The 25165-nt window shown below is 41.5% G+C and overlaps 1 protein-coding gene across 1 annotated transcript; it reads right to left on the reverse strand.

The window, feature by feature from the left end:
• Positions 1 to 331: 331 nt before the first annotated feature.
• On the reverse strand, positions 332 to 17583 carry LOC311047211 (fibulin-7-like; the record flags this gene model as incomplete). Its single annotated transcript, XM_084059858.1, has 7 exons — positions 17325 to 17583; positions 13924 to 14101; positions 9971 to 10141; positions 8376 to 8714; positions 7216 to 7353; positions 5335 to 5473; positions 332 to 701 (listed from the first exon to the last, which is right to left on the reverse strand). Exons 1-7 carry the CDS (start codon positions 17391 to 17393, stop codon positions 332 to 334), a joined length of 1404 nt encoding a protein of 467 aa, XP_083915984.1. The 5' UTR covers positions 17394 to 17583.
• Positions 17584 to 25165: the final 7582 nt, after the last annotated feature.

Consider the following 25165-nt stretch of genomic DNA (forward strand, 5'->3'; position numbering starts at 1 on the left):
GTGTGTTTTCAGACATTTAACCACTTGAACCCTCAACACTTTGTAAACTTGACCTTTGGCTCTGTACTTGGTCTGCCTATTTCCCCCCCCCCCCGTGCACCAGAACCTCTTTGCCCGGAAATAGCCGATCTGCAAACGCCTTGTGAGCTTGTAGATCGGCTATTTCCGGCTAATGCCCCGCTCCCAGAATAGGGATGCTAGGGTTCAAGTGGTTAACGTACAAAATAAAAAGTTCCTATCGCACAAAGATTTGGCGACCCCCCCTTCCCCCAGGTGTCCCGGCCGGACCCCCCCCTTGTCGTGGAAACCCCCCCCCCCCCTCGTTGCTCTCTTAGAACTCGTAGGGCGACACGAACATGGTGACCTTGGTGAGGTATCGTCCCAGCAGCTTGTTCCTCTCCAGCTCGCTCATCTCCACGTCGGCCTCCAGCGCGGCGGGGCCGGTCACGGGGTTGACCAGCAGCAGCGTGCCCGTCTGGCGGCCCGAGCGCTGCACGCTGAAGTGGCTCCTCCCCCGGCCTGGGCCGCCGCCGGCCAGGCCGAAGCGCAGCGTGTCGCCCAGGACGCGCGCCGCCGACACGCGGAAGAGGACGCGCGGCGCCGTCATGTTGGAGACGACCGACAGGTAGTGGAAGGAGACGGAGTTGGGCGCCTGGGCGCACGCCTTGTCGCCCTGCATGCACGGGTTCCTCTCACAGCGCCTTGGGGAGGGGGGGTGGGGGGGGGGAGAGGGTGGGGGGGGGGAGAGGGGGGGGGGGCAGGACACGGATTGGGGGAGGCGAGGAGAGACAAGATCAATGTTAATACAGAAGTATGGTTGCAATTAACCCTTTAAAGGAGGAGTTCACCCAAAAAATGACTTATTTTCTATCAATTGCACACCCTATGAAGCCTTGAATCCATGGATTCTTTTTTGTTTTTGTCGCATTCCTAAGCTAATAATTTGATTCTCCAGTCTCCTACCGGCTAATGTATCCGGTAGGAGACACAGTAAAGATTGTTTGTGTCTCCTACCGGAAATACACACGGTTATCAAATTATTGTCTTAGGAACGCCACGAAAACAAAAATAAATCCATGAAATCAAGGCTTCATGGGGTGTGTAATTGATAGAAAATAAGTCATTTTTTTGGGTGAACTCCTCCTTTAAGGCCGGGAAGGGAACGCTTGTGTGTCATTTTAAGATTTATTTGGCTATTCAAAAATAGCAGATCTACAAGCTCATAGCGCGGCACCAAGTGCAGCGCTATGAGCTTGTAGATCTGCTATTTTTTAGAACGATCTTGAAAATTCGTGCAAATCTTTTATATCATTTTTTTTGCTCAAATCTTTGCTTCTGGGGGTCCCTGGAAAAAAACAGTTTTAGATGGGAGGGGGTCCGCGGACAAATACATTTTATTTTGGGGGTCCTTGACATGAAAAAAGTTTGATAATATAGCAACATAAGTCAAAAATAAAATAAAAACAAACTGTTCGGATTTAGAAGACATTAGTATTGTCTTTGAGTTAAAACGCTTTCGCTTTAAAAAAAGTATATATATATATATATATATTAAAACTATTTGTTTTGCACACATTTTCACGATTTAAAAAAAAAAATCGTAACACGATCGTGGCACTCGGTAGCCGAGCCGAGCTACAAGCCGAGCTTGTATATCTGCCATTTTTATATAGCCAAAGAAATCTTAAAATGACACAGATGCGTTCCCGGTCTTAAACGGTTAAACGAGACAACAACAAACTAATCACAGCAGTAGTGAGCCTTGTGGCCCCTAGGGGCCTACAGTATCTCCTGTTTCTGTAGCCTGAGGCAGCTTGATATACAAGCGTACATGACGCTGGTCTGTCACAGGGACTTTCCCCCGACCCAAGCCTTAATGCTGAGCGCCAAGCAGGGAGGCACTGCAGGGTCCCATTGTTATAGTCTTTGGTACGACCCGGCCGGGGGAATTGAACCCTCGACCTCCCAGTCTCAGGCCTCCCACTCTAACCACAAGACCACTGAGCTAAACGGATCACAACAACCACTTAAAACCCTCTATACTTAGTAAACCAAGCCAGTTGAACATGCGTTTTTTTCCCCCTCTACACCAAATCTCTCTCCAAAACTTGCCACATGGTGTTGCGACGCATTGTGAGGATGAGGTGATTATTGGCGAATGTTCCCTTCAGATTAGGGATGCTAGGGTTAATAAAAAATGAATACAAATCATAGTTTATAAGGCAAGATAATTAGCTGTAGGCTGTACCTGTGGTAAGGCCAGCTAGACTACCAGCTAGTGTCAGTGGCCCAGCCAGAACGCTGGTATAGGCTGGGCCTAGGCAGGAGCGGGTGCGTGTGTTATTGGGCGGATTTGGGGCGTTTTTTTTGTTACTTTATATCGGTTTTAGGGTTAGGTGAGGTTAGGGTTATGTTATTTCATTCTTATTTTGGCCTGATTTTACCATTTTTTTAATCAAAAAATGTATTATAAAGAAAATGAAAAGATAAATATCCAATTTTTTTTTTTTTTTTTTGTAAAATTGATTGGGTTGGCCAGCTTTCTATGTGGGTGGCCCACCCAGGCCCAGGCCCACCCATGGCTGCGCCCCTGCCTAGCGTTAGCTATTCATAATCGGCTCCTCATCTCCGTTCGTAATACAACTCCATGAGAACACCACTTAACCCATTAAGACCGGGAACGCATCTGTGTGTCATTTTTAGATTCCTTTGGCTATTCAAAAATAGCAGATCTACAATTCTGCATTCTTGTAGATCTGCTATTTTTGAAAAATCATGAACATTCGTGGCAAAATCTTGGAATATATATTTTTTAAAGCGAACATTTGTAAAATATTTAGTTCCAGGAACCCCCAGAAGCAAAGATTGCAAAAGTCTGCAAAAGAAAAAGAAAGAAAAATCAAATATTTGCACAACTTTTCATGTTTTAAAAAAAATAGCAGATCTACAAGCTCATAGCGCGGCACTCGGTGCCGCGCTATGAGCTTGTAGATCTGCTATTTTTGAATAGCCCAACAAAATCTAAAAATGACACACAGATGCGTTCCCGGTCTTAAAAGAGTTAATGGGTTTTTGACTTTCAAGAATTTTGGGGGGCGACGCAGTAAAAGGCACAAAGGCTTTAGAAAAAAGACTCAGGCCTGGGACCCACACAGGAATAGTCCAGATGCAATGTTGTGGTCTCTAAAGGGAAGGAAGCCGACCGGGTCGGTGAGGGAGAGCGCTCGAGTCAGCCGCGGTCTCACACGCGTGAGATTCTTCCAGGGTTCACAGAGAATGGGTTGTTCAGATACAGTAACCCAGTGGTTCTCAACCTGGGGGTCGCGACCTCCAGGGGGGTCGCCAAATAATTTGGGGGGGTCACCAGATTTTTTGGTGAATTTGAAAAAAAAAAAAAAAAAGAAAATTTAACAATTTTTTTTTTTATGTTATCATTAATTCACGTTTTATCAGTTAATTTACTCAATTTACCCCACTTTTTGCAAAAATGTTTTGATAATAAACAATTATCAAACAACCTATTATAATTAAATAACCTTCGCGCGCACGAACGGGACTGCGCGCGTGCACGCGGGGGGTCGCGAGAAATAATATCATTATTTTGGGGGTCGCGGCCTGAAAAGGTTGAGAACCCCTGCAGTAACCGACAGAGCCTTCTTCTTCAAACACCCTCTCATTTCAGCTTCATCTGGCAGACTGCACACACACACACACACACACACACACACACACACACACACACACTCACACACTCTTTTCCCTGTCGTTTCTTCACACAACAATAGGAGCTATGATTTGCACACCGAACCAATAAATCAGAGCGGATTCCTTCACGACTATGATAAACATTTTTTCTCTCCCGACCGCTATATGGTAAACAACGTTTCACACTTTTCTCCGTTCTCATCGCCTCGTTCGACCGAGTGCAGCAGTCTCCACTCCAGGCCGACCGCCAAGAGGGACCACCGCCATTCTTATTATAGGCGTCAAAGTCATTTAACGCTGGTCATGGAGTTTGTGTGAGAATTGGCTGAGTTAAAGTGTCAAGAGAGGGAGGCGAGGTGGTGACAACTTAAAAAAACTCTTCCCGTACGCAGCAGAAGTGCTTCATGACTTTTAAAACGGTGGTTCTCAACCGCTTCTGGATCCAGGATCCACTTGAAGATCTCAAGCCCACCCATCAAGTGGTCCGATGAGAACCACTGTTTTAAAACACCGTTCAGATCTCAGTGGATGTCTTTGTGTGTTTTTTTGCAGTTAAAGCTAGGGTAAGTGATGTTTTGATAAATGTAAAATAAGTGTTAAATAGCTCTACATTCTGATAGTACTCATTGCTATAGAGTGTTTGTTCAGTAACAGGAGTCTCCATGTCTCTCCAGCTCTTTATTTTTATCCCACGATTTTTGTAACCCATTTTTTTCACCCGGTGCCAATTTCCTAAGTGATCCTGGGCGCTACACCAGCCCTACACCAGTCCTACACCAGCCCTACACCAGCCCTACACCAGCCCTACACCAGCCCTACACCAGCGCTACACCAGTCCCCCACAGCCTAGGGAGGCCAGGGCCGAGCTCATGCTTCCTTCAATGCATGAGAGCCAACTGACCTTCTTATCACATGACAGGGGGGGGGTTCCCCGGTAGGACGTAGCGCGTGGAAGGAACACGTTATTCCAACCAGTTCCTTTCCCCTCCATCAGGCGCCCCGGCTGTCATGGGGGAGGCGGTATAGTGACCAGGATTACTACATGTTTTTGTGAGGGTATTAACTACCCTGAGAGACACGGGGAGAACATGCAAACTCCACACAGAGTGGGCCCTTTCACCAACCCCACCTAGGGTATGGGCGCTGATGACACGGAGGAGAAGACACGCCCCCCAGCATCCCCAGCGGGACTCAAACCCAGGACCTTTTAGCTGTGAGGCGACAGCGCTACCGACTGCGCCACCGTGCCCCCTCCAGCTCTTTATTAAACCCCAAAATGCATTTTCAGGTATCCAGTCAGGAGAGAACACTCACGCAGGACACAGATTAAACACGTGGAATTGGAAGTGATAACACAAAGAAATGAGCAGACACAATTTAAGCTGATACTGTACATGGGTACTCTCTCCTGATCAGCCGAAAATTGGCCACCCAAAATGTATTTTCTGTTTATTAAAGAGCTGGAGAGACATGGAGACTCCTGTTACTGAACAAACACTCTATAGCAATGAGTACTATCACAATATAGAGCTTTAACATTTTGACCAAACAAACTAAAACATTTTGCTTTCACCAAAGAATATCACTGACCCTACCTTTAAAATAAAATCAGTCAGTGCCGAGGCTTACATTGAGGACGTCTTGATGTAGGTGGCGTTCTTCATGCGAGGACACGCCGCGCTCACACACTGGAAGCCTCCGTACGTGTTCACACACTCCTGTTCCCCCGTGCAGTCACTCAGCCTGTTGCCTGCACACTCGTCGATATCTACACAGAGGACGAGACACGAGTGACAAGTTTAGCCTGGTAAACCCTCCCTCCAGAAATCTCAATTGTATTTTATCCTGGAATCAAATGGAAATGAGATTTCCGGAGGGAGGGTTTACCAGGCTATGACAAGTTAGCCAGTGGTGTAAAAAGTACTCACATTTTATGCTTAAGTAAAAGTATCAATACCACAAAAATATCGGTAAAAATTGTTTTACACTGGTGACAAGTACTGTAGCTGAAAGTCAGTGGTGAAAGTATATATATATATATATGTGCAGTGCTGTAAAGAACATTTACTCAAGTATTGTACATTTACTTTACTTGAGCAATTATTTGACAGCTTTAGTAACTAGTTACTTTGCAGATTTAGATTTTTTTTATACAAAAAAATTGCATAAGCACTTAAGCCCTATTTCCATACTTTGGCTGTTTGAAAATACCTGATCTACAAGCTCACAACACATCGCAAGCTTGTAGATCTGCTATTTGAGAAAACCTTGACACATTTTGACAAATTGTAAGTATATTTTGATGACAAAATACAATTTTGACTTTTACTTTAACTAGATTATTTTCATGTTTTGGTATTGATACTTTTACTTCATTAAGATTGTCATGAGAGACTATTATCTTTACTTTTGATACATAAGTCATCTTTTTTTGTTGTTAGTCTTAAATAGTTCTATATTCCAATAGTAATGGTTTCTATAGAGTGTTTGTTCAGTAACAGGGCTCTCCCCTATCTCTCTAACTCTAACCCCAATCAGGAGAGAGAACGCATAGAATACAAGATAAACAAGTTAAATTGGAAAAAGCAATTAGCAGACAAAATTTGAACACAATGACATGTGAGCTGATAAATTTCTGTCCCAACTGATTTGTTTTGTTTTAGTTTTGTTTACTAAAGAGATGTGGAGATCCCTGTCACTGAACAAACACCATATGGTCAGGAGAACATAGAGCTTTAACTTTTTTAACAATAAAAAAAAAGATGATCACTTACAGCAGCTTAATGTAGCACGGCCAGCGGCCACATTGTATTTATGAAGGGTACTACCCAATGTAACCTTTCTCTTATTCTGAAACACCTAAACCCCAGCGTCCGTATCGTGGGGAAAGCTTCCGCAGAAAATAGCCGATCGACAAGCTCACAAGCCGTGGTGGCGCTGCGATGCGACGCGTTGTGAGCTTGTCTATCGGCTATTTCCCCACAGTAACAGACACTAGTATAGAGCCCTGAGGTACTCCGGTCAACCATATAGGTTTTAAGTGGTTAACCCATTAAGACCGGGAACGCATCTGTGTCATTTTAAGATTTCTTTGGGCTATTCAAAAATAGCAGATATACAAGCTCATAGCGCGGCACCGAGTGCCACGCTATGAGCTTGTAGATCAGCTATTTTAAAAAAAAGAATCTTGACAATTTGTGCAAATCTTTGAATATACATATATTTTTAAAGTGAACATTTGTAACTCAAATCTTTGCTTCTGGGGGATTCAACAGTTTTCGTAAAAAAAACCTATACATATCAGTGGTGCTTAAAAACCTTTTCATATCAAGGACCCCCAATATGTATTTGGCCACGGACCCACATCTGAAAATATTTTGTTTTAGGGACCCCCCCCCCCAGAAGCAAAGATTTGAGTCAAAAATGTTCCCTTTAAAAATATATATGTATTCAAATATTTGCACAAATGTTAAAGATTTTTCAAAAAATAGCAGATCTACAAGTCCTGACCTTTGCAGCTGCGTCCGTCCCTGGACAGTTGGTAGCCGGCAGGACACAGGCAGTGGAAGCTGCCCGCTGTGTTCACACACTGGTGCACGCACAGACGCCCCGGCTGGCCCAGAGGGAACACCTCGCACTCGTCAATGTCTGAAACAAAACATTCAACATCATCATCATCATCATTTCCAGTAGGTCTGCAGTAATGAGCCATAACCCCCCTTTATCCCACATGATATATCCTTCCCATTTCAGAAATGTTGAAAGTCGAACGCTCTGATTTCATTTGAGCGTTTGTGTGTGTGTGTGTGTGTGTGTGTGTGTGTGTGTGTGTGTGTGTGTGTGTGTGTGTGTGTGTGTGTGTGTGTGTGTGTGTGTGTGTGTGTGTGTGTGTGTGTGTGTGTATTATAACTGGGGTCCCCAGTCCCCAGTTATAATATGACTATTAGTCGACTGTGTGTGTGTGTGAGCTTTTTTTAGTCGACTAAATCAACTGTAGATTTAGTCTTATTTAGTCGACTAAAACTAGACAAAAACTAAAACATTTCAGATGACTAAAATATGACTAAAACTAAATGGAATTTGATTCAAAAGACTATTGACTAAAACTGCATCAACATTTGCTGTCAAAATCAACAGTGTTTAGCAGGCTATAGGGATCCTTTGCCATGAAAAGAAAAAAGGAAACAGTAGATTCTAACCCGTGCAGACGTTGTTATGATAAAGGAAACAGTAGATTCTAACCAGTGGCGTGCACAGACATTTTGAGGGGCAGGTGCTCAAGTAAATTATACTTTTTTTTGTTGACTTGGTCTGCTCTTTTTTCCCTCTACACCTATACCTCTTTGCCAACAATAGCAGATCTAGCGCGAGGCGTTGTGGGCTTGTAGATCTGCTATTTTTGGCTAAAGTTCTCCTCAGAAAAGGGATGCTAGGTTTCGAGTGGTTATGGTAAAAAGAAAAATCCTATCACATAAAGATTTGGCGGACCCCCTGTAGTAACTCTGAGGACCCCCTAGGGGTCCCGGACTCCCTGTTGAAGACCCCTGCTGTAAACTGAAAAAAAACCTTTTTTTTTTCTTTTTTTCAAAAGGGCACTTCTGGTCAAGAGGGCAAAGGGCAGGTGCTCTAGCACCACCTAGAGTCTATCTGTGCACGTCCCTGACTCTAACCTGTGCAGACGTTGTTATCTCGCCCCGATATGGTGAAGCCCACGTCACAGGTGCAGTGGGTGGAGCCTAGGTACTGGGTGCACCGAGACGGGCGCACCAGGAGGGAGGGAGGGGCCGAGGTGGAGGTGGGGGAGGAGTCCGAGGTGGGGGAGGGGTGAGACGGCGGGGCCTCCGCCGGAGAGGAGGAGGATGGAGAGTCCGAGGAGGAGGAGGCAGATCTGGACGCGGAGGAAGAAGATCTTGACAAGGAGGAAGTGGAGGAGGAGGAGGAGGAAGTGGCGTGAGACGTGGGGGTGTGAGCGGAGAAGGAGGGCAGGGAGTTGCTGGTGCTGTTGAAGACTGGCCAGGGGGAAAAAAACACATCATCAGACATTACCTAAACGCTACACACACACACACACACACACACACACACACACACACACACACACACACACACACACACACACACACACACACACACACACACACACACACACACACACACCATGTCTACTATGAATGAATCATACACACAATTAAATCATTAACCGTTTTCAACCCTAGCCTCCTTCTCCCTTATTTTGGGGCATATTAAAGGACGACTTCACCCATTTTCAGCCTATCTTCATGTAATTGGTCCTCACGAATATTCATGATAAAATGGTAAAGAAATGTTCTACTTGGTCTGTGTCTGTGAGGAGGGGCTGTGGACACTTCAGAAACCCGTCTACCAGTGACAACATTTCTATTATTGTATTTAGATTTTTATAAACGCAAGAATAATGTCTTCTATTATAGCATGCTAACTTTACAAGAAGAGAAAGCCTGCAGTTTCTATTAGCTTGGATTCCCCATCGATGATGTCACTGGTAGGCGTGTTTCTGAAGTGTCCACAGCCCCTCCTCTGAGACACAGAGTGAATAGATTAAAATGGTTCCATATTATAATGAGCATTAGTACCATTAGATGGGTTGAAAATGGGTGAAGTTGTCCTTTAAGCATTAAACAAAAATGCACGGAAATGATCAAAAACAGCCAAAAATAAGCAGATCTACAAGCTCACATGTTTGCACATGATGCGTTGAGAGCTTGTAGATCCAACCCATTAAGACCTCGACAAATGCCATCTAAATCAGTAGTTCTCACACTTCAAAAATGTTAAAAAATAGCAGATGTACAAGCTGCTGTTTTTGAACAGCAAAACGCTAAGATCTAAAATGACACTCAATGCTTTCCCGGTTTTAATGGGTTAAAGCAGTGGTTCGCAACCAGTGGTCCGGGGACCACCAGTGGTCCACCACTGGGGACCACCAGGGGACCACCAGCAGTGGTCCTCGAGGGGGTTCCTGGGGGTCCCCAGCAAAAAAAGGTGTTAATACATTTTCACCCTTTTATCCATATTGTATACGTTGGCTATTCAAAAATAGTAGATCTACAAGCTTGCAGCGTGTCACGAAAAATCTTGAAAGTGTTTGAATAATGTTGTATAATCTTTTTAATAACATTTTTTTCTTAACACAGATCTTCTCCTCTGGGGGTCCCTGGCATGAAGAAGGTTGTGGGGGTTTAAGTACTGTATGGTGTCCCGGTGTCTCAGGCATTGAGTGACTCACGTCTACACATGGGCTGCTGGCCGCTCCATTTGAGCGACTCCAGACACACGCGGGTCCGGGGGCCCATGAGGTCGTAGCCAGGCTTGCACAGGAAGTGGACCTCGTGTCCCACGCTGAACACCCTCCCCAGTCTCCGCCCGTGGGTGGGGATGTCTGGTTTGGGACACGTTGCTGCATGGATGGAGACACAGAGATGGAGAGATGTGACTTTAAGTGTTGCCAGACGTACCATAATTATCCTATTTGTGTACATTTTATTTGACCTCTATGTACGATCAATAAAGAAAGAAAAAAAAAGAGATAATTTCGCCATATCACGAAAAGGTGCATTTTGCCAAATAGGCTCCTATGCACAGCAGCCATATTGGAAATAAATTGGGCCTCCTCCTTACTTCCTTCACAGGTGTTACCAATCATACTAATTAAGTCTCTGTTCCATGTAGTGTAGCACAGTGGTTGTCAAATGTCTTAATTTCAAGGACCCCCATAACTCTGAGAGTGTACAAATGGAACCAAACGGACCCGTATTTGTACACTCTCGGAGTTGCAGAACCACCATAAGGGGCCATTTGGGAACCGTGAGGGACCACACTTTGAGACCCACTGGCGTGGTAGTGTTTCCAGTGAGCCAACAATCAGGGTGCTGATATTGTTGCATGTTTGGCCAACATGCAACAACATCAGCACCCTGACTCTGTTTGAGCAGAATGGAACAGAGCCTTCATCATTATTATCATTGGTAACACCCGTGAAGGAAAGTAAGGAAGAGGCTCAATTTCTTTCCGAAATGGCTAATGTGCATAGAGCCTATTGCACAGGCTTTTCACACCAAGGACTGAAAAAAAAAGGTAAATCCGATCCTAGATCTGTACTTTGAGGTCTCATCTTTCCAGGCTTGTATTTGTGTTAAGGTTCAGTAAGTTGCCTTCTTCCACCTAGCATGTGCTGCGTTTTTCCTCGAGTAGGCGTATGCACGCAATTTTTGTGAAATAGCATATTTTCACGTGTGATTTATATGTTTGGCTGTGTGTGTGTTACGTTAGTTTTCTTTCAAGTACGATCATGTTAAGCCTCCGGTATGATCATCTATACACGTTTACCACCTGGCAAACACTGGAAGGAGAGTAAACGATGGCAGTTGCTCTCTCTCTGTCACACACAAGCCCAGTGGTGGAAAAAGTACTCACATTTTTTACTTGAGTAAAAGTATCTATACCTCAATGTGGAAATACTCTGTTACAAGTAAAAGGCCTGTGTTCAAAATGTTACTTGAGTAAAAGTACAAAAGTATTGGCATCAAAATATACTTCAAGTACCAAAAGAAAATGGCAGATCTACAAGCTCACAACGCGACGCGTTGTGGTGTTGTAGATCGTCTATTTTCAAATAGCCTATGTATAAAATAGGGCTACAGAGGTTAATGTATGTTTTATAATAATACATTATATCTGCAAAGTAACTAGTAACTAAAGTTGTCAAATAATTGTGGTGGAGTAAAGGTACAATATTTTCCTCCGAGATGTAGAAGTAAAAGTATTGAAAATTGGCAATACTTCACTAAAGTAAAAAAAAATCCTCAAAATTGTACTTAAGTACAGTACTTGAGTAAATGTACTTAGTTACTTTACACCACTGCACAAGCCTACAGGTGGGACTTGAATCTCAAACCTTCCACTGTCTGTGACAGTAAATCCTGTAGCCACCGGGGGGATACTAGATTAGATTACATTTCACTTCCAAGAGTTACAGTAGTCAAAGGCAATACCTAGGGATACAGTATGTATTGATTTATGCCCAAGTCCAGCATGGGATCATTTCATTCTTAAAGGGGAAATCCACCCATTTTCAATATTTAACTATGTCATTAATATAGCATAAAGGATGAGTCATCATGTTGTAATTTGCAATGTTAAACCCACAATCAATCCTCCAGTTCAAGGCAACACAGAAAGGGGGGAACTTTTTTCTTATTTCCACACAACTCCTTTATGCTATATTAATGACATAGTTAAATATTGAAAATGGGTGGATTTCCCCTTTAAGTACAGTGGGACCGCTCTGCCACACAACATAAACAAAATTAGTTTTGTGTGTACGAGGCAATAAACCTGAAGTTTTAGCTTAGCCCTTAGACGTATTTTAGACGTCTAATAGCCCAAAGAATGCTCAGTGGGATACTTCAATAGCAGATATACTTCAAGTACCAAAAGAAAAAAGTTGCAGCTAATGAACAAGAATGTATGTAACAAGCTGAGAACGTGGTGCAGAGCTTTGCGTTGCCAGGGTTACTGCGCTGACAAAGCAATGCCCTGATATAAGCCTGTTGTTCAGGTTTCGGTGCCCGTGCACAATTTTGAGATACTTTTACTTTACTGGAGTATTTCCAATTTTCTATACTTCTACTCCACCACATCTCAGAGACAATTATTGTACTTTTACTCTACTATAATTATTTGACGACTTAGTTACTAGTTACTTTGCATATTATTTTGATTATTATCACAAAACATACATAAACCACTTCAGCCCTATATATTTCGGCCATTTGAACATTGTCGATCTACAAGCTCACAATGTGTCACAATGTGTCACGATGTGATGCATTGTGAGCTTGTAGATCTGCTATTTTCAAAAGACGTTTTACACATTTTGTGAAATGAGACATTCTGCATAATGACTACTTTCTACTTTTGGTACTTTTAAGTACATTTTGATGCCAACACTTTTGTACGTTTACTCAAATACATTTTGGAATTCCGGACTTTCACTTGTAACAGAGTACTTCTTCTACATTGCAGTATTGATACTTTTACTTAAGTAGCGGCCGGCCACACTCTACCTCCTGAGCCACTGCCGCTCTATGGCGCTGACATCAGGCATGTCTTTATTAAGAATCCGGGAGGACACTTAAGCCGAGATACCCAGCACTGTCAGGGAAGCACTGTGTACGTGGAGGACTACCACTCGGCCTTAGCCTGGCTCCAGCCAATGAAATCGCCTGGTGACACTGGAGAAGGCGGGGGTTTCTCGGCCCAGCCCGATCGGAATAATCCAGTATGAACCAAAATCGCCAAAAAGTCCCACTTTGGCCACGCCCCCATCTCAGAAAACATCTGCACTGAGAGGGCTTTCAGGCTGAATAATGCAGTGAAACCACGTGAACATTCAGGCTCTTGAGTGTCAGGCTAACTCTAGCTACGGACTCTCTCTCTCTTTCCCCGGTGATTCGCCCAGGCGGGCGTGGTTTTGAGGTTATAGGTTTAGGCATAGTTTTTTGTGAGATTAAGGTTAAGGTTATGTTTAGGCATATACTGTAACCACGCCCCCCACCTGGGCGAATCACCAAAGACAGAGGGGAGTCCCCATTCATCCTTTGAACTTGGGTCTCCGGATTTCAAATCCTGACCCGAGAAAAAAAAACTGGAGATTAAAACCATAATAAGCTTTCGGCGTTCATCATGCTCAGTTAGCTCTGGTTCAGAGCGTTAGTGACTTCCCTCTCTAACGCTCTGGAAGACCCCTCGCTCTGCGCATGTACAAGGAATTCCACTGCCCTGCCCCAGATCTGTAGAGGGCACTGTGGAGTAAATACAAATAATGTCCGTCTCGCTGACATATTTTATTTTCTGCCCAAAAAGTGTATTTTACAGAGCAGGTGGGGTGCGTTTAGGCGTGCGGGGTTGGAGAATAGACATTCAACAACACAAAACAGCCTTTGCTTCGGTGAGTAGCGAAATGGTTTAGTTTATTTTCACTACACTTGAACGCTGGCAGGGCAGTGGAATTCCTTGTACATGCGCAGAGCGAGGGGTCTTCCAGGGCGTTGGAGGGAACTCACTAACGCTCTGAACCAGAGCTAATGCTCAGTATATATACCTGTACCTACGCTGGGTGAATAAAGGAAAGGTAAAATAAACACATACAAAGTGTAAGTGTGTTCTGCTGCTGCTCACCGTTCTTGGTGGGCTTGGGCTTGGTGCTGCTGGGTGCCACCATCAGGGTGCTGTTCTGAAGAGCTCCCAGCTTCTTCCTCAGAGAGCGCAGGCTCTGCTGATAGGTCGCCTCGTGTGTCGCCAGCATCTTCTCCACCTGACGCAGGGAGTTCTGCAGCTCCTGATTGGAGGGACAGTTCTGTGGGGGGGGGGGGGGGACGACAAGGTACAAAACTGTTGTACTGAAGTAAAAGTATCAATACTGCTAAATAGAAATACTTCCGTTACAAGTAAAAGTCCGGAATTCAACATTTACTTGAGTCAGTGTTGATTTTGACAGCAAATTTTGATGTAGTTTTAGTCATAGTGTTTTGAATAAAATTCCATTTAGTTTTAGTCATATTTTAGTCAATCTGAAATGTTTTAGATTTTGTCTAGTTTTAGTCGACTAAATATCCTACGATTATAGTCGACTAAATCAACAGTCGATTTAGTCGACTAATATGTATGTTGGCGGTGCCTTGATGGCGTCGTAATGCCTGATTTTACACTTGTTTGCCTGCTGAAAATAGCAGATCTACAAGCTCACAACGCGTCGCGCTGCGACACGTTGTGAGCTTGTAGATCTGCTATTTTCAGAGACCAACACCCGAGCGCAACCAAACATAAAATGACTTGTCTTTTAGTTCTACTGGATCTCTTCTCCACTCGTTCCCTCACTAACATTTTAGTCTAGTTTTTATTTGTTGACGAAATTGTCAATATATTTAGTCTTAGTTTTAGTCACCATAGCTTAGTTTTTATTTCGTTTTTATTTTGTTTTTGTAGGTGAAAAAAGGTTGTCGACGAAAATTTTTCACCATAGTTTTAGTCGACGAAATCAACACTGACGGTATGGTGGAGGGTGAGCAAAAATGTTAGCAACAGCAATGAACAGCAGCACAGCAGCAACAACAGTGTGTGTGCAGCAAAAGCAAGCAGGATGAGAAGTGCAGACTTCCAGCTTAAATAGAGCGGTCTGAGAATGAAATGAGTGTGTGAGTGGATGAGTATGCGGAGCGGACGCGGTCCAATGGTAGGCCACCAACAACTGCACTGAGTTCCCTGACAGAACTTGCTCTGCGCATGTCCGTGACACAGGCGCGACGCTCATCTCTGTGTTGTCACTGCTGTCCTATGCTACTGACTCACTGGCCAGTGAGGAGCCCCCCCACCAGGAGGACGTAGAGCCTTCGTTCTACTCCTCCCGCCCAACACTCCCCGCTGACAGGTGCCCCCCCCAGCCCGTAGGAGGACGTGCAATGACCGATATCACCCTCCTCATCCTCCTCCTCCTCGCCCGGCTTCCCTCCCCTGAACACGAGGCCAACTGTGTTGGTGTAGAAGACGCTCCACAAAGCCGGATGCACCACGGTGGACTTGAACCCACAACCTCCTTGGTGGTGGGCAGGGACTTTACCACTATGCCACCCAAGCGCCTTTGATGTCTTTTTCGACAACGAGCCCGGTGCAATCCGACGGTTGAAACAAAGCCGACCAAAGCTCGGCTCGCTCGGCTTTCGACGCTTCCGTACAACTTGAGACCCGACGCCACAGTGTTCCCACCGGCAGTGGTGGAAAAAGTACTCCAAGTAAAAGTACCAATACTGCAATATAGAAATACTCTGTTACAAGTAAAAATCCAGAATTCAAAATTTACTCGAGTGAAAGTACAAACGTATGGCATCAAAATGTACTTAAAGTACCAAAAGTAAAAGTACAAAAAATGTTTGAAAATAGCAGATCTACTACTTGTAGATCGGCTATTTTCAAATAGCCTAGGTATAAAATAGAGTTAAAGTGGTTAATGTGTGTTTCATAATATCATAATTTATATCTGAAAAGTAACTAGTAACTAAAGTTTCCAAATAATTGTAGTGGAGTAAAAGTACAATATTTGCCTCTGAGATGTAGTGGAGTGGAAGTAAAAGTATTGGATATTGCAAATACCTCAAAATTGTACTTAAGTACAGTACTTAAGTAAATATACTTAGTTACCTTCCACCACTGCCCACCGGCCATTCAACAGAAGATTTTTGGCAACAGACGCTTTCCAACAGTCGCCGAAGTTGGTGCGGTGGAGAGCTACCTTAACACGTGTTGTTATTGCTTTAACTTGTAGATCTGTTCTTATTCCTCTACGAAAAATACAGCACGTTTCTGTCCAACACATCACCACAAAGTATAAATTAGGCTTAAGAAAGTTTTATTAGAGACAAATGTTATGCTACTATATGATATTGGGACATTCTCAGATAACATATCTCTGTGTATATTATCATAATAATGGCAACACATCTATGGTTACTTTGACATATTAGAGAGTCTGTAAATTAGATGTAAATTCCACAACTTATTCATAGGCCACCGAGCTACCCGCAAATGTAACATGTTTGTTTCAAATGAAACAATAGGAATAGGTCAACTCATTACTATTTACCAGTATGCGGCTTCACAAAAACATTATACTGTGTAGTGTTTACAGAAAGACCCAAAGGTGTTAAATCTATATATAGAAGTGAGGTTTTCAAGCTGGTGTGAAAATCCAGTCTCCCATAATTACAGCTGTAACATGTGTGTGAAAATTGGCCCTGCGCCCCCGGAGGATGACCTCTCACTGCACGGGCTTAAACAACACTCTGAAAAACAAGTCATGTGTTGTTTTTCTTTTGTTTTGTCTTATAATTAAAATGGAAAAGTGACAGATTAAATTGAGTTTAGTTTTACAGATGACTCGGTTGTCTCCTTATCCATCACATTTTTTGAATAATTCTAAAACGTGGTTGACAGTTAGCCTGTAGGCACATTGATAACAACGTTTAAAGTGAGCGTTCAGCAGAATACATTGTAACTTTAGCCGGAATAATTCAATAGAAATGCACTGCAAATGTTGTTAACATGGCTCATCCTTGCATTTGCATATCGCTGCCTTTAAAAAAAAAAAAAATCTTATAGTGAATGAAGATGTTGACTTGAATCTATGGTAAATTATTTTTAGAGCAGTCTGTTGAATATTCTCTAACCCTTCAATCTGGGGACGCACCGCTGTCATTTTAGATTTCTTTGGGCTATTCAAAAATAGTAGATCTACATGCTCATAGCGCGGCACCGAGTGCCGCGCTATGAGCTTGTAGATCTGCTATTTTTTTTTAAATAGTAAAAATATGTGCAAATCTTTAAATATATATATATTTTTTAAAGAGAACATTTGTAAAATAATTTGTTCCAGGGACACCCAGAAGCAAAGATTTGAATTACAAATGTTTGCTTTAAAAAATATACAAATTCAAAGATTTTCACTATTTTTCAAAAATAGGGAACATCTAAAATGACAGAGTTTTACAGGCTAAATTGACAGACATTTGATTGATAAAGCTACTCACCTGAGCAGAGGTGGAATAGAAGTGATGCAGACACAGCACCACCATCACAACCCCAACAAGCTTCAGCATCCTGAGTCCTGGTGTAGAAAATCCACAGTTTAGTCACCTCACCTGAACTTATAGATCTGCCCTCAACTAACCCCAATAATAAATTAAAAAAACAGTGGAGTTTTTAGAGGGTTTTCTGTATGGCTTTACAGAGTGGTCACAGCTGTAAAGCAATCTTTGAGTTCTCCTCCTTCAAATATAAGGACCCAGACTGACTGACACCGACCTCAGCTGTTCCCCTGTAGCTACTGTAGTTTCATCTTCCCCTCCAAGAGGCTTTTCTTTTCTCTCTCTCTCTCTTTTTTTTTTTTTAGAAGGCACTTGCCAAATTTCTCCACGCATTCATTCAACCACTGACGGGATCTTTTAAAAGCCTCAGATGAAGTCCAGACAGAATATAGTGCAGTGGGTTGAAGACAGTGGGGTGTAAAGTAACTAAGTACATTTACTCAAGTGCCGTACTTAAGTACAATTTTGAGGTGTTTTTTACTTTACTGGAGTATTTACCAATTTTCAGTACTTTTACTTCTACTCCACTACATCTCAGAGGAAAATTTTATACTTTCACTCCACAAAAACTATTTGAAAACTTTAGTTATAGTTACATTGTAGATTTTGATTATTATTACAAAACATACTTTATTTGTAGAGCACCTTTCATGACATGAAATGCATCTCAAAGTGCTTTACAGAGCAAGAATACAATTACAGAAAAGTACAACTAATTTAACGATAAAGCAAAAAAAAATGAAAAAGAAAAGAAAAAGCATAAAACAACATTACAACAATAGCAAAGTAAGTACAGTTAAGTACATTTTGATACCAATACTTTTGCACTTTTACTCAACGAAAATGTTTAATTCCGGACTTTTACTTGTAACAGAGTATTTCTATATTGTTGTATTGGTACTTTTACTTAAGTAAGAAATGTAAGTACTTTTTCCAGCACTGCCTTTAACTTCCATCTGTTGTTAGGCTACAGCTGTGGAGAAAATGCTTTGAATGTTGATACTCTAAGAAGCCCAAAAATAGACACGCAAATTATAAGGAGAAAAAGTCCAAACTTTGCCAGTATGTTGTCTTTTAATCATCTTCACAACAAAGGAGCTGCTTTTGGTAACAAGTTTATTTCCATATCATTTGACTTCGCTCTGGCTAAAAGGAGGAATGTTAACATACGCACCAATTACACTGACTATAAATCTTAGTTTTGAAACGTAAAACATGCTGTCGTGCGCATAATGACTCTAAAATGACAGGGGACGACAATCTGGAACATGAACTGATACCGTGTGTGTGTGTGTGTGTGTGTGTGTGTGTGTGTGTGTGTGTGTGTGTGTGTGTGTGTGTGTGTGTGTGTTTGAACTGATACAGTGTGTGGAATTTTGGCCTGGATTTTGGTAGAAGATACATTGGTTGCAATCAATGCGTCTGATGTCCACAAGGTGATGCTTTTGCCTTAGCCCTGAAACATGACTGTCATATCATGACAGTCATGGATGAACTTCAACCTGGTTTTTGCACTTTTTTCATTTAGGGCCTGTACATCTATGTTAAAGTTAAAATTTCAAATATAAAGTGTTTGCCTCATGGCAACGGATGTTGCAATTATATACGGTCTCTCAAAAGTACCCGTATCTTCCGTATTGTTCAATAAAAAGCCTTTTAATCCGATCAGTGGCCATTTTCTCATAGAGTTATCAGCGTCAATACACCTCCCAACCGATAGGGTCGCGTAGTTAAAAGCAAATGGAGAAAATACGGAGAAAATGGCCACCGATCGGATTAAAATGCTTTTGATTGAACAATACGGAAGATACGGGTACTTTTAAGGGGCCGTACATAATTGTAACATCTGTGGCCATGAGGTAATCACTTTATATTTGAAATGTGAACGTTTTTGTAGATGTACGGGCCAAAAAGGTTGAAAGTGCAAACACCATGTTCATCCATGACTGTCATGAATTTATGACAGTCATGTTTCAGGGCTATTTCCCCTAAATTACATGCACGTGTGTTCAGAAGTTTTTTGGAAGGCGTCTTTTCCTTTCACTGAAGGCGATACTTTGACCATTATTTTGGCCAAACGTTGTCATTATAGACCAATTATTTGTTTACCAACATTGAGACTGGACGCACGTGGTGGTTTCATGCATTAAATTCCCAACATGTTGTTTCGGGGTTTCTCTGGTTTCAGTTCATTCAACCTCTTCTTGTTGGCGAGAGGCGCGTCCTAGCGAGACATGACAGAATGGGGTCCATTTGGTGCCGGCTTGCGCGCGCATACTGGTTCTTATCAGTGTGACGTCGTCTGTTAAGGGGTCTACATTGTTTAGCTACATGTGGGTGAGTTAAATAGTAGTTTACTTTTTATTTTGTATTGATTATTTTATTTGTAACTAATGTTATTAATTAAACATGTTCTTTTCTGGAAACCCAGTTCAAAGACCCTTCCTTTATTTGCCATGCTATGAGTCATAGCCTATGACCTTAGATTTTATTAGTCTGTATTATTGTGTTTCCTTTGATTCTGGGCTTAGCTGAACATTATCCTGCAGTCCATGACAAATCACTGATGTTATAAAAGTCATCATGTTTACATTCTTCCCACAGCAACATGACAAACAGGCCTTTTGGTTGCTTTGAGTTACTCAGAAACCAGAATATCTATATATGTTCTTTTTGGGTTGGTTGGTTACACACACACACACACACACACACACACACACACACACACACACACACACACACACACACACACACACACACACACACACACACACACACACACACACACACACACCACATTACTTGTGTTATACCTTGAATGTATGAGTGTGTGATTCAAATGAGATAATTGAATCTTTAAATTGGCTTTTTATCATGAAAATAATGATAATCATGTAGAATTATTTTTGTCTGCTTTTTACAGAGAAGGCAGTGATGTTGAGGACCATGGACTTCCAAAGACTGACACTGACTCTCCACTTCATCCAGACTCTCCAGTTCATCCAGACTCTCCAGTTCATCCAGACTCTCCAGTTCATCCAGGCCATGTGTCCCTACACAGGCAGGTACATTTTCCTCCCCATTAGAAGGCCTATTAGCAGGGCGGAATTTTGATACCATAGTGCACTTGGTGATACAAGCGCGAAATTTGGCACAGATGACCTTCATATGACCCTAATTGATAATCAACCTCTGGCCACGCGGAATTCCTAAGATTTCAAGATGGCCACCACCAGTTTTCAAAATGGCTGCAACTGGGCCAATGTGTTGGACTATATCGCTTTGCTGGGGCTTATTTTAATATAAGAGAATATTTTCTGGAGGTATTCCTACCAAGTAAGATAAAAAATAACATTAGGTTCCAATATGGCGGCATATTTTCCAATATGGCTGCCGATAAATTGCAGAAATGTGCATCTGCTTATGGTTTATCCACATGAGCTTGTAGTACATGTATTTGTATTAATTATCATACACAGAATCCATTTATGGAACATTTGAAAGTGATTTATTAGCTTGGTAAAGCTTAGTGCTTACTTTTTGTTTTGTTATTAAGTCATTATAAAACACATTCTCCTTTACAATGGTGGCTGGGCAAGTGACAGGCCAGTGTACTAGCAACTGCAACCACAGAGGGGTGTGCAGATAAGTCCAAACTTAAAGCATTTTCAGTGTCCAGAACATGCTTTTTTACATCCACATCTTGTCAGCTTCTGGCATAATTTGGCAAACAGGACTGCACAAGAGTGACTGGCCCCATATATGTCCTGTTTGGAATGCACTTCACTTGCATTCACTTCCTTGTAGGAACTACTTCTATGAAGTTCTATCGTACATGAGTACTATGAACTCCTCAATGACTTGCATATGTTTATCATTTATTGCAACAGGTGTTTAACCTAATTTGGAGAAGTTGTTTGCCATGCTGACCTTTTTCCCTTTCCATGGAAGGACGAAACTGTGTGGCATCCCCTGAATGCATGAAAGAAGCAAAGACCTGATGACTTTGATTCAATAGCTGATGCAATTTCATGAACGGGATCCATCTGAGATCCTTCCCTCCTTCCAAAGGCAATCCACAGCTAATTCAAGCCAAGTCTTTGAACAAGTGAAACTGTTATGTCAACAATGTCAGTATCTGAGGCAGAGCTGCTGAGGATAGCATCTGACACATCATGATTCGCAGCTCAGATACTGACATTGTTGTCATACTGTAGCAGTTGCACTTGTTCATATTAAGTAAGTCTGAGACTTATTGTCAGTATCAGCTGAGAACGCAGGGGTCTTATAGACCCCCTGGTATTGCTGAGGTGGAGCGCCACACTCACTGTACCTACTCATACACTGATCCTGATCGAACCCATGACCATGTGATCCGAAGGTGAAAGCTCTACCGCCTGAGCTACCCAGACACAAAGACTTGGCTTGAAAAAGCTGTCGAAGGACCTCAGATGGATCCCCCTTCATGAAAATGCATCAGCTATTGGATCAAAGTCATCAGGTCTGTGCTTCTTTCATGCGTTCAGCAGATGCCATACAGTTTTGTCCTTCCACGGAAAGAGAAAAAGGTCAGCACCTGTTTGAGAAAATATCCCTATATATATCTAAGTTTTTGTATTTATTGGTGAACATATTGAAAAGTCTGTTGCCCTAGGTCATTAAAAAGCTACCAAATCACTTGTGCTATAAATTGATTCTGTGTATGGTAATTAATAAAAAAAATACATGTGCTACAAGCTCATGTGAATGTACATTTATGCAATTTATCGGCAGCCATATTGGAAAATATGCCGCCATATTGGAACCTAATATATATTTTTTTATCTTACTTGGTAGAAATACCTTCAGAACATATTCTCCTATATTAAAATAAGGGGAAAATCAAAGATTTACAGCCCCAGCAAAGTGATATAGTCCAAAATGTTGGCCCAGTTGCAGCCATTTTGAAAACTGGTGGTGGCCATCTTGAAATCTTAGGATTTTTGCGTGGCCAGAGGTTGATTATCAATTAGGGTCATATGAAGGACATCTGTGCCAAATTTCGCGCTTGTATCACCAAGTGCACTATCGTGTATTGAAAACGGCAAAATTCCGCCCTGCTATATAGGCCTACAGTAGTTTCAGGAATACAAGAACGGTAGAACCCACCCCAAAACACCTCGCCTGGGGTCAAATCCGGTGACCTCGGAACAGTTGCCACCACTTATTCCTAAACGTAACTTCAGTAAAACTATGTCTAAACCTAACTTTATTCCTAACCTTAACCTCAGTAAAACTAAACCTAACCTTATTTCTAAACGTAACCTCAGTAAAACTATGTCTAAACCTAACCTTATTCCTAACCTTAACCTCAGTAAAACTATGTCTAAACCTAACCTTATTCCTAAACTTAACCTCAGTAAAACTATGTCTAAACCTAACCTTATTCCTATCCTTAACCTCAGTAAAACTATGTCTAAACCTAACCTTATTCCTAACCTTAACCTCAGTAAAACTATGTCTAAACCTAATCTTATTCCTAACCTTAACCTCAGTAAAACTATGTCTAAACCTAACCTTATTCCTCACCTTAACCTCAGTAAAACTATGTCTAAACCTAATCTTATTCCTAACCTTAACCTCAGTAAAACTATGTCTAAACCTAATCTTATTCCTAACCTTAACCTCAGTAAAACTATGTCTAAACCTAACCTTATTCCTCACCTTAACCTCAGTAAAACTATGTCTAAACCTAACCTTATTCCTAACCTTAACCTCAGTAAAACTATGTCTAAACCTAACCTTATTCCTAACCTTAACCTCAGTAAAACTATGTCTAAACCTAATCTTATTCCTAACCTTAACCTCAGTAAAACTATGTCTAAACCTAACCTTATTCCTAAACTTAACCTCAGTAAAACTATGCCTAAACCTAACCTTATTCCTAACCTTAACCTCAGTAAAACTATGTCTAAACCTAACCTTATTCCTAACCTTAACCTCAGTAAAACTATGTCTAAACCTAACCTTATTCCTAACCTTAACCTCAGTAAAACTATGCCTAAACCTAACCTTATTCCTAAACTTAACCTCAGTAAAACTATGCCTAAACCTAACCTTATTCCTAACCTTAACCTCAGTAAAACTATGTCTAAACCTAACCTTATTCCTCACCTTAACCTCAGTAAAACTATGCCTAAACCTAACCTTAACCTCAGTAAAACTATGCCTAAACCTAACCTTATTCCTAACCTTAACCTCAGTAAAACTATGTCTAAACCTAACCTTATTCCTAACCTTAATCCCAGTAAAACTATGTCTAAACCTAACCTTATTCCTAACCTTAACCTCAGTAAAACTATGTCTAAACCTAACCTTATTCCTAACCTTAACCTCAGTAAAACTATGTCTAAACCTAACCTTATTCCTAACCTTAATCTCAGTAAAACTATGTCTAAACCTAACCTTATTCCTAACCTTAACCTCAGTAAAACTATGTCTAAACCTAACCTTATTCCTAACCTTAATCTCAGTAAAACTATGTCTAAACCTAACCTTATTCCTAAACTTAACCTCAGTAAAACTATGTCTAAACCTAACCTTATTCCTAACCTTAACCTCAGTAAAACTATGTCTAAACCTAACCTTATTCCAAACCTTAACCTCAGTAAAACTATGTCTAAACCTAACCTTATTCCTAACCTTAACCTCAGTAAAACTATGTCTAAACCTAACCTTATTCCTAACCTTAATCTCAGTAAAACTATGTCTAAACCTAACCTTATTCCTAACCTTAACCTCAGTAAAACTATGTCTAAACCTAACCTTATTCCTAAACTTAACCTCAGTAAAACTATGTCTAAACCTAACCTTATTCCTAACCTTAACCTCAGTAAAACTATGTCTAAACCTAACCTTATTCCTAACCTTAATCTCAGTAAAACTATGTCTAAACCTAACCTTATTCCTAAACTTAACCTCAGTAAAACTATGTCTAAACCTAACCTTATTCCTAACCTTAACCTCAGTAAAACTATGTCTAAACCTAACCTTATTCCTAAACTTAACCTCAGTAAAACTATGTCTAAACCTAACCTTATTCCTAACCTTAACCTCAGTAAAACTATGTCTAAACCTAACCTTATTCCTAAACTTAACCTCAGTAAAACTATGTCTAAACCTAACCTTATTCCTAAACTTAACCTCAGTAAAACGAATACAAGAACCGTTGGGGGCGAGCGTTCCGTTTACCTTTTGCAGTGATGGAAAGTAATTAAATACATTTACTCAAGTACTGTACTCGAACATAGCAGATCTACAAGCTCACACAATGCTGTCATGATGCAATGATGATGTCATGATGATTTTGCACAGTTGTAGATTTGCAATTTTGGTAGTTTGACAACCGCACAGAATGACCTCTCCACTAGTCCCTCCCTAACATATTGTCTGCTTTTTATTTGTTGACGAAATTGTGTCATAAAAAAGTCAGTTTTTGTCATTTTATGTATTTTTCGTCAGTGAAAAAAGGTGGTCCACAAAGTTATTTTTGTCATAGTTAGTCGACAAAACTAACACTGAGATTGACAATACTTTTGTACTTTTACTCAAGTAAAAGTTTACTTAACCCATTAACACCTGAGGCGATACTTAAAAATGTTTTCATTCAACATTTTTTTTTCAAGATTTTTCAAAAATAGCAGATCTACAAGCTCGTAGCGCGGCACTCGGTGCCGCGCTACGAGCTTGTAGATCTGCTATTTTTGAATAGCCAAATAAATCTAAAGTGACACAGATGCGTTCCA

Source organism: Gymnoscopelus microlampas (assembly GCF_963454915.1).
Source record: "Gymnoscopelus microlampas genome assembly, chromosome: 6".
Taxonomy (NCBI): Eukaryota; Metazoa; Chordata; class Actinopteri; order Myctophiformes; family Myctophidae; genus Gymnoscopelus; species Gymnoscopelus microlampas.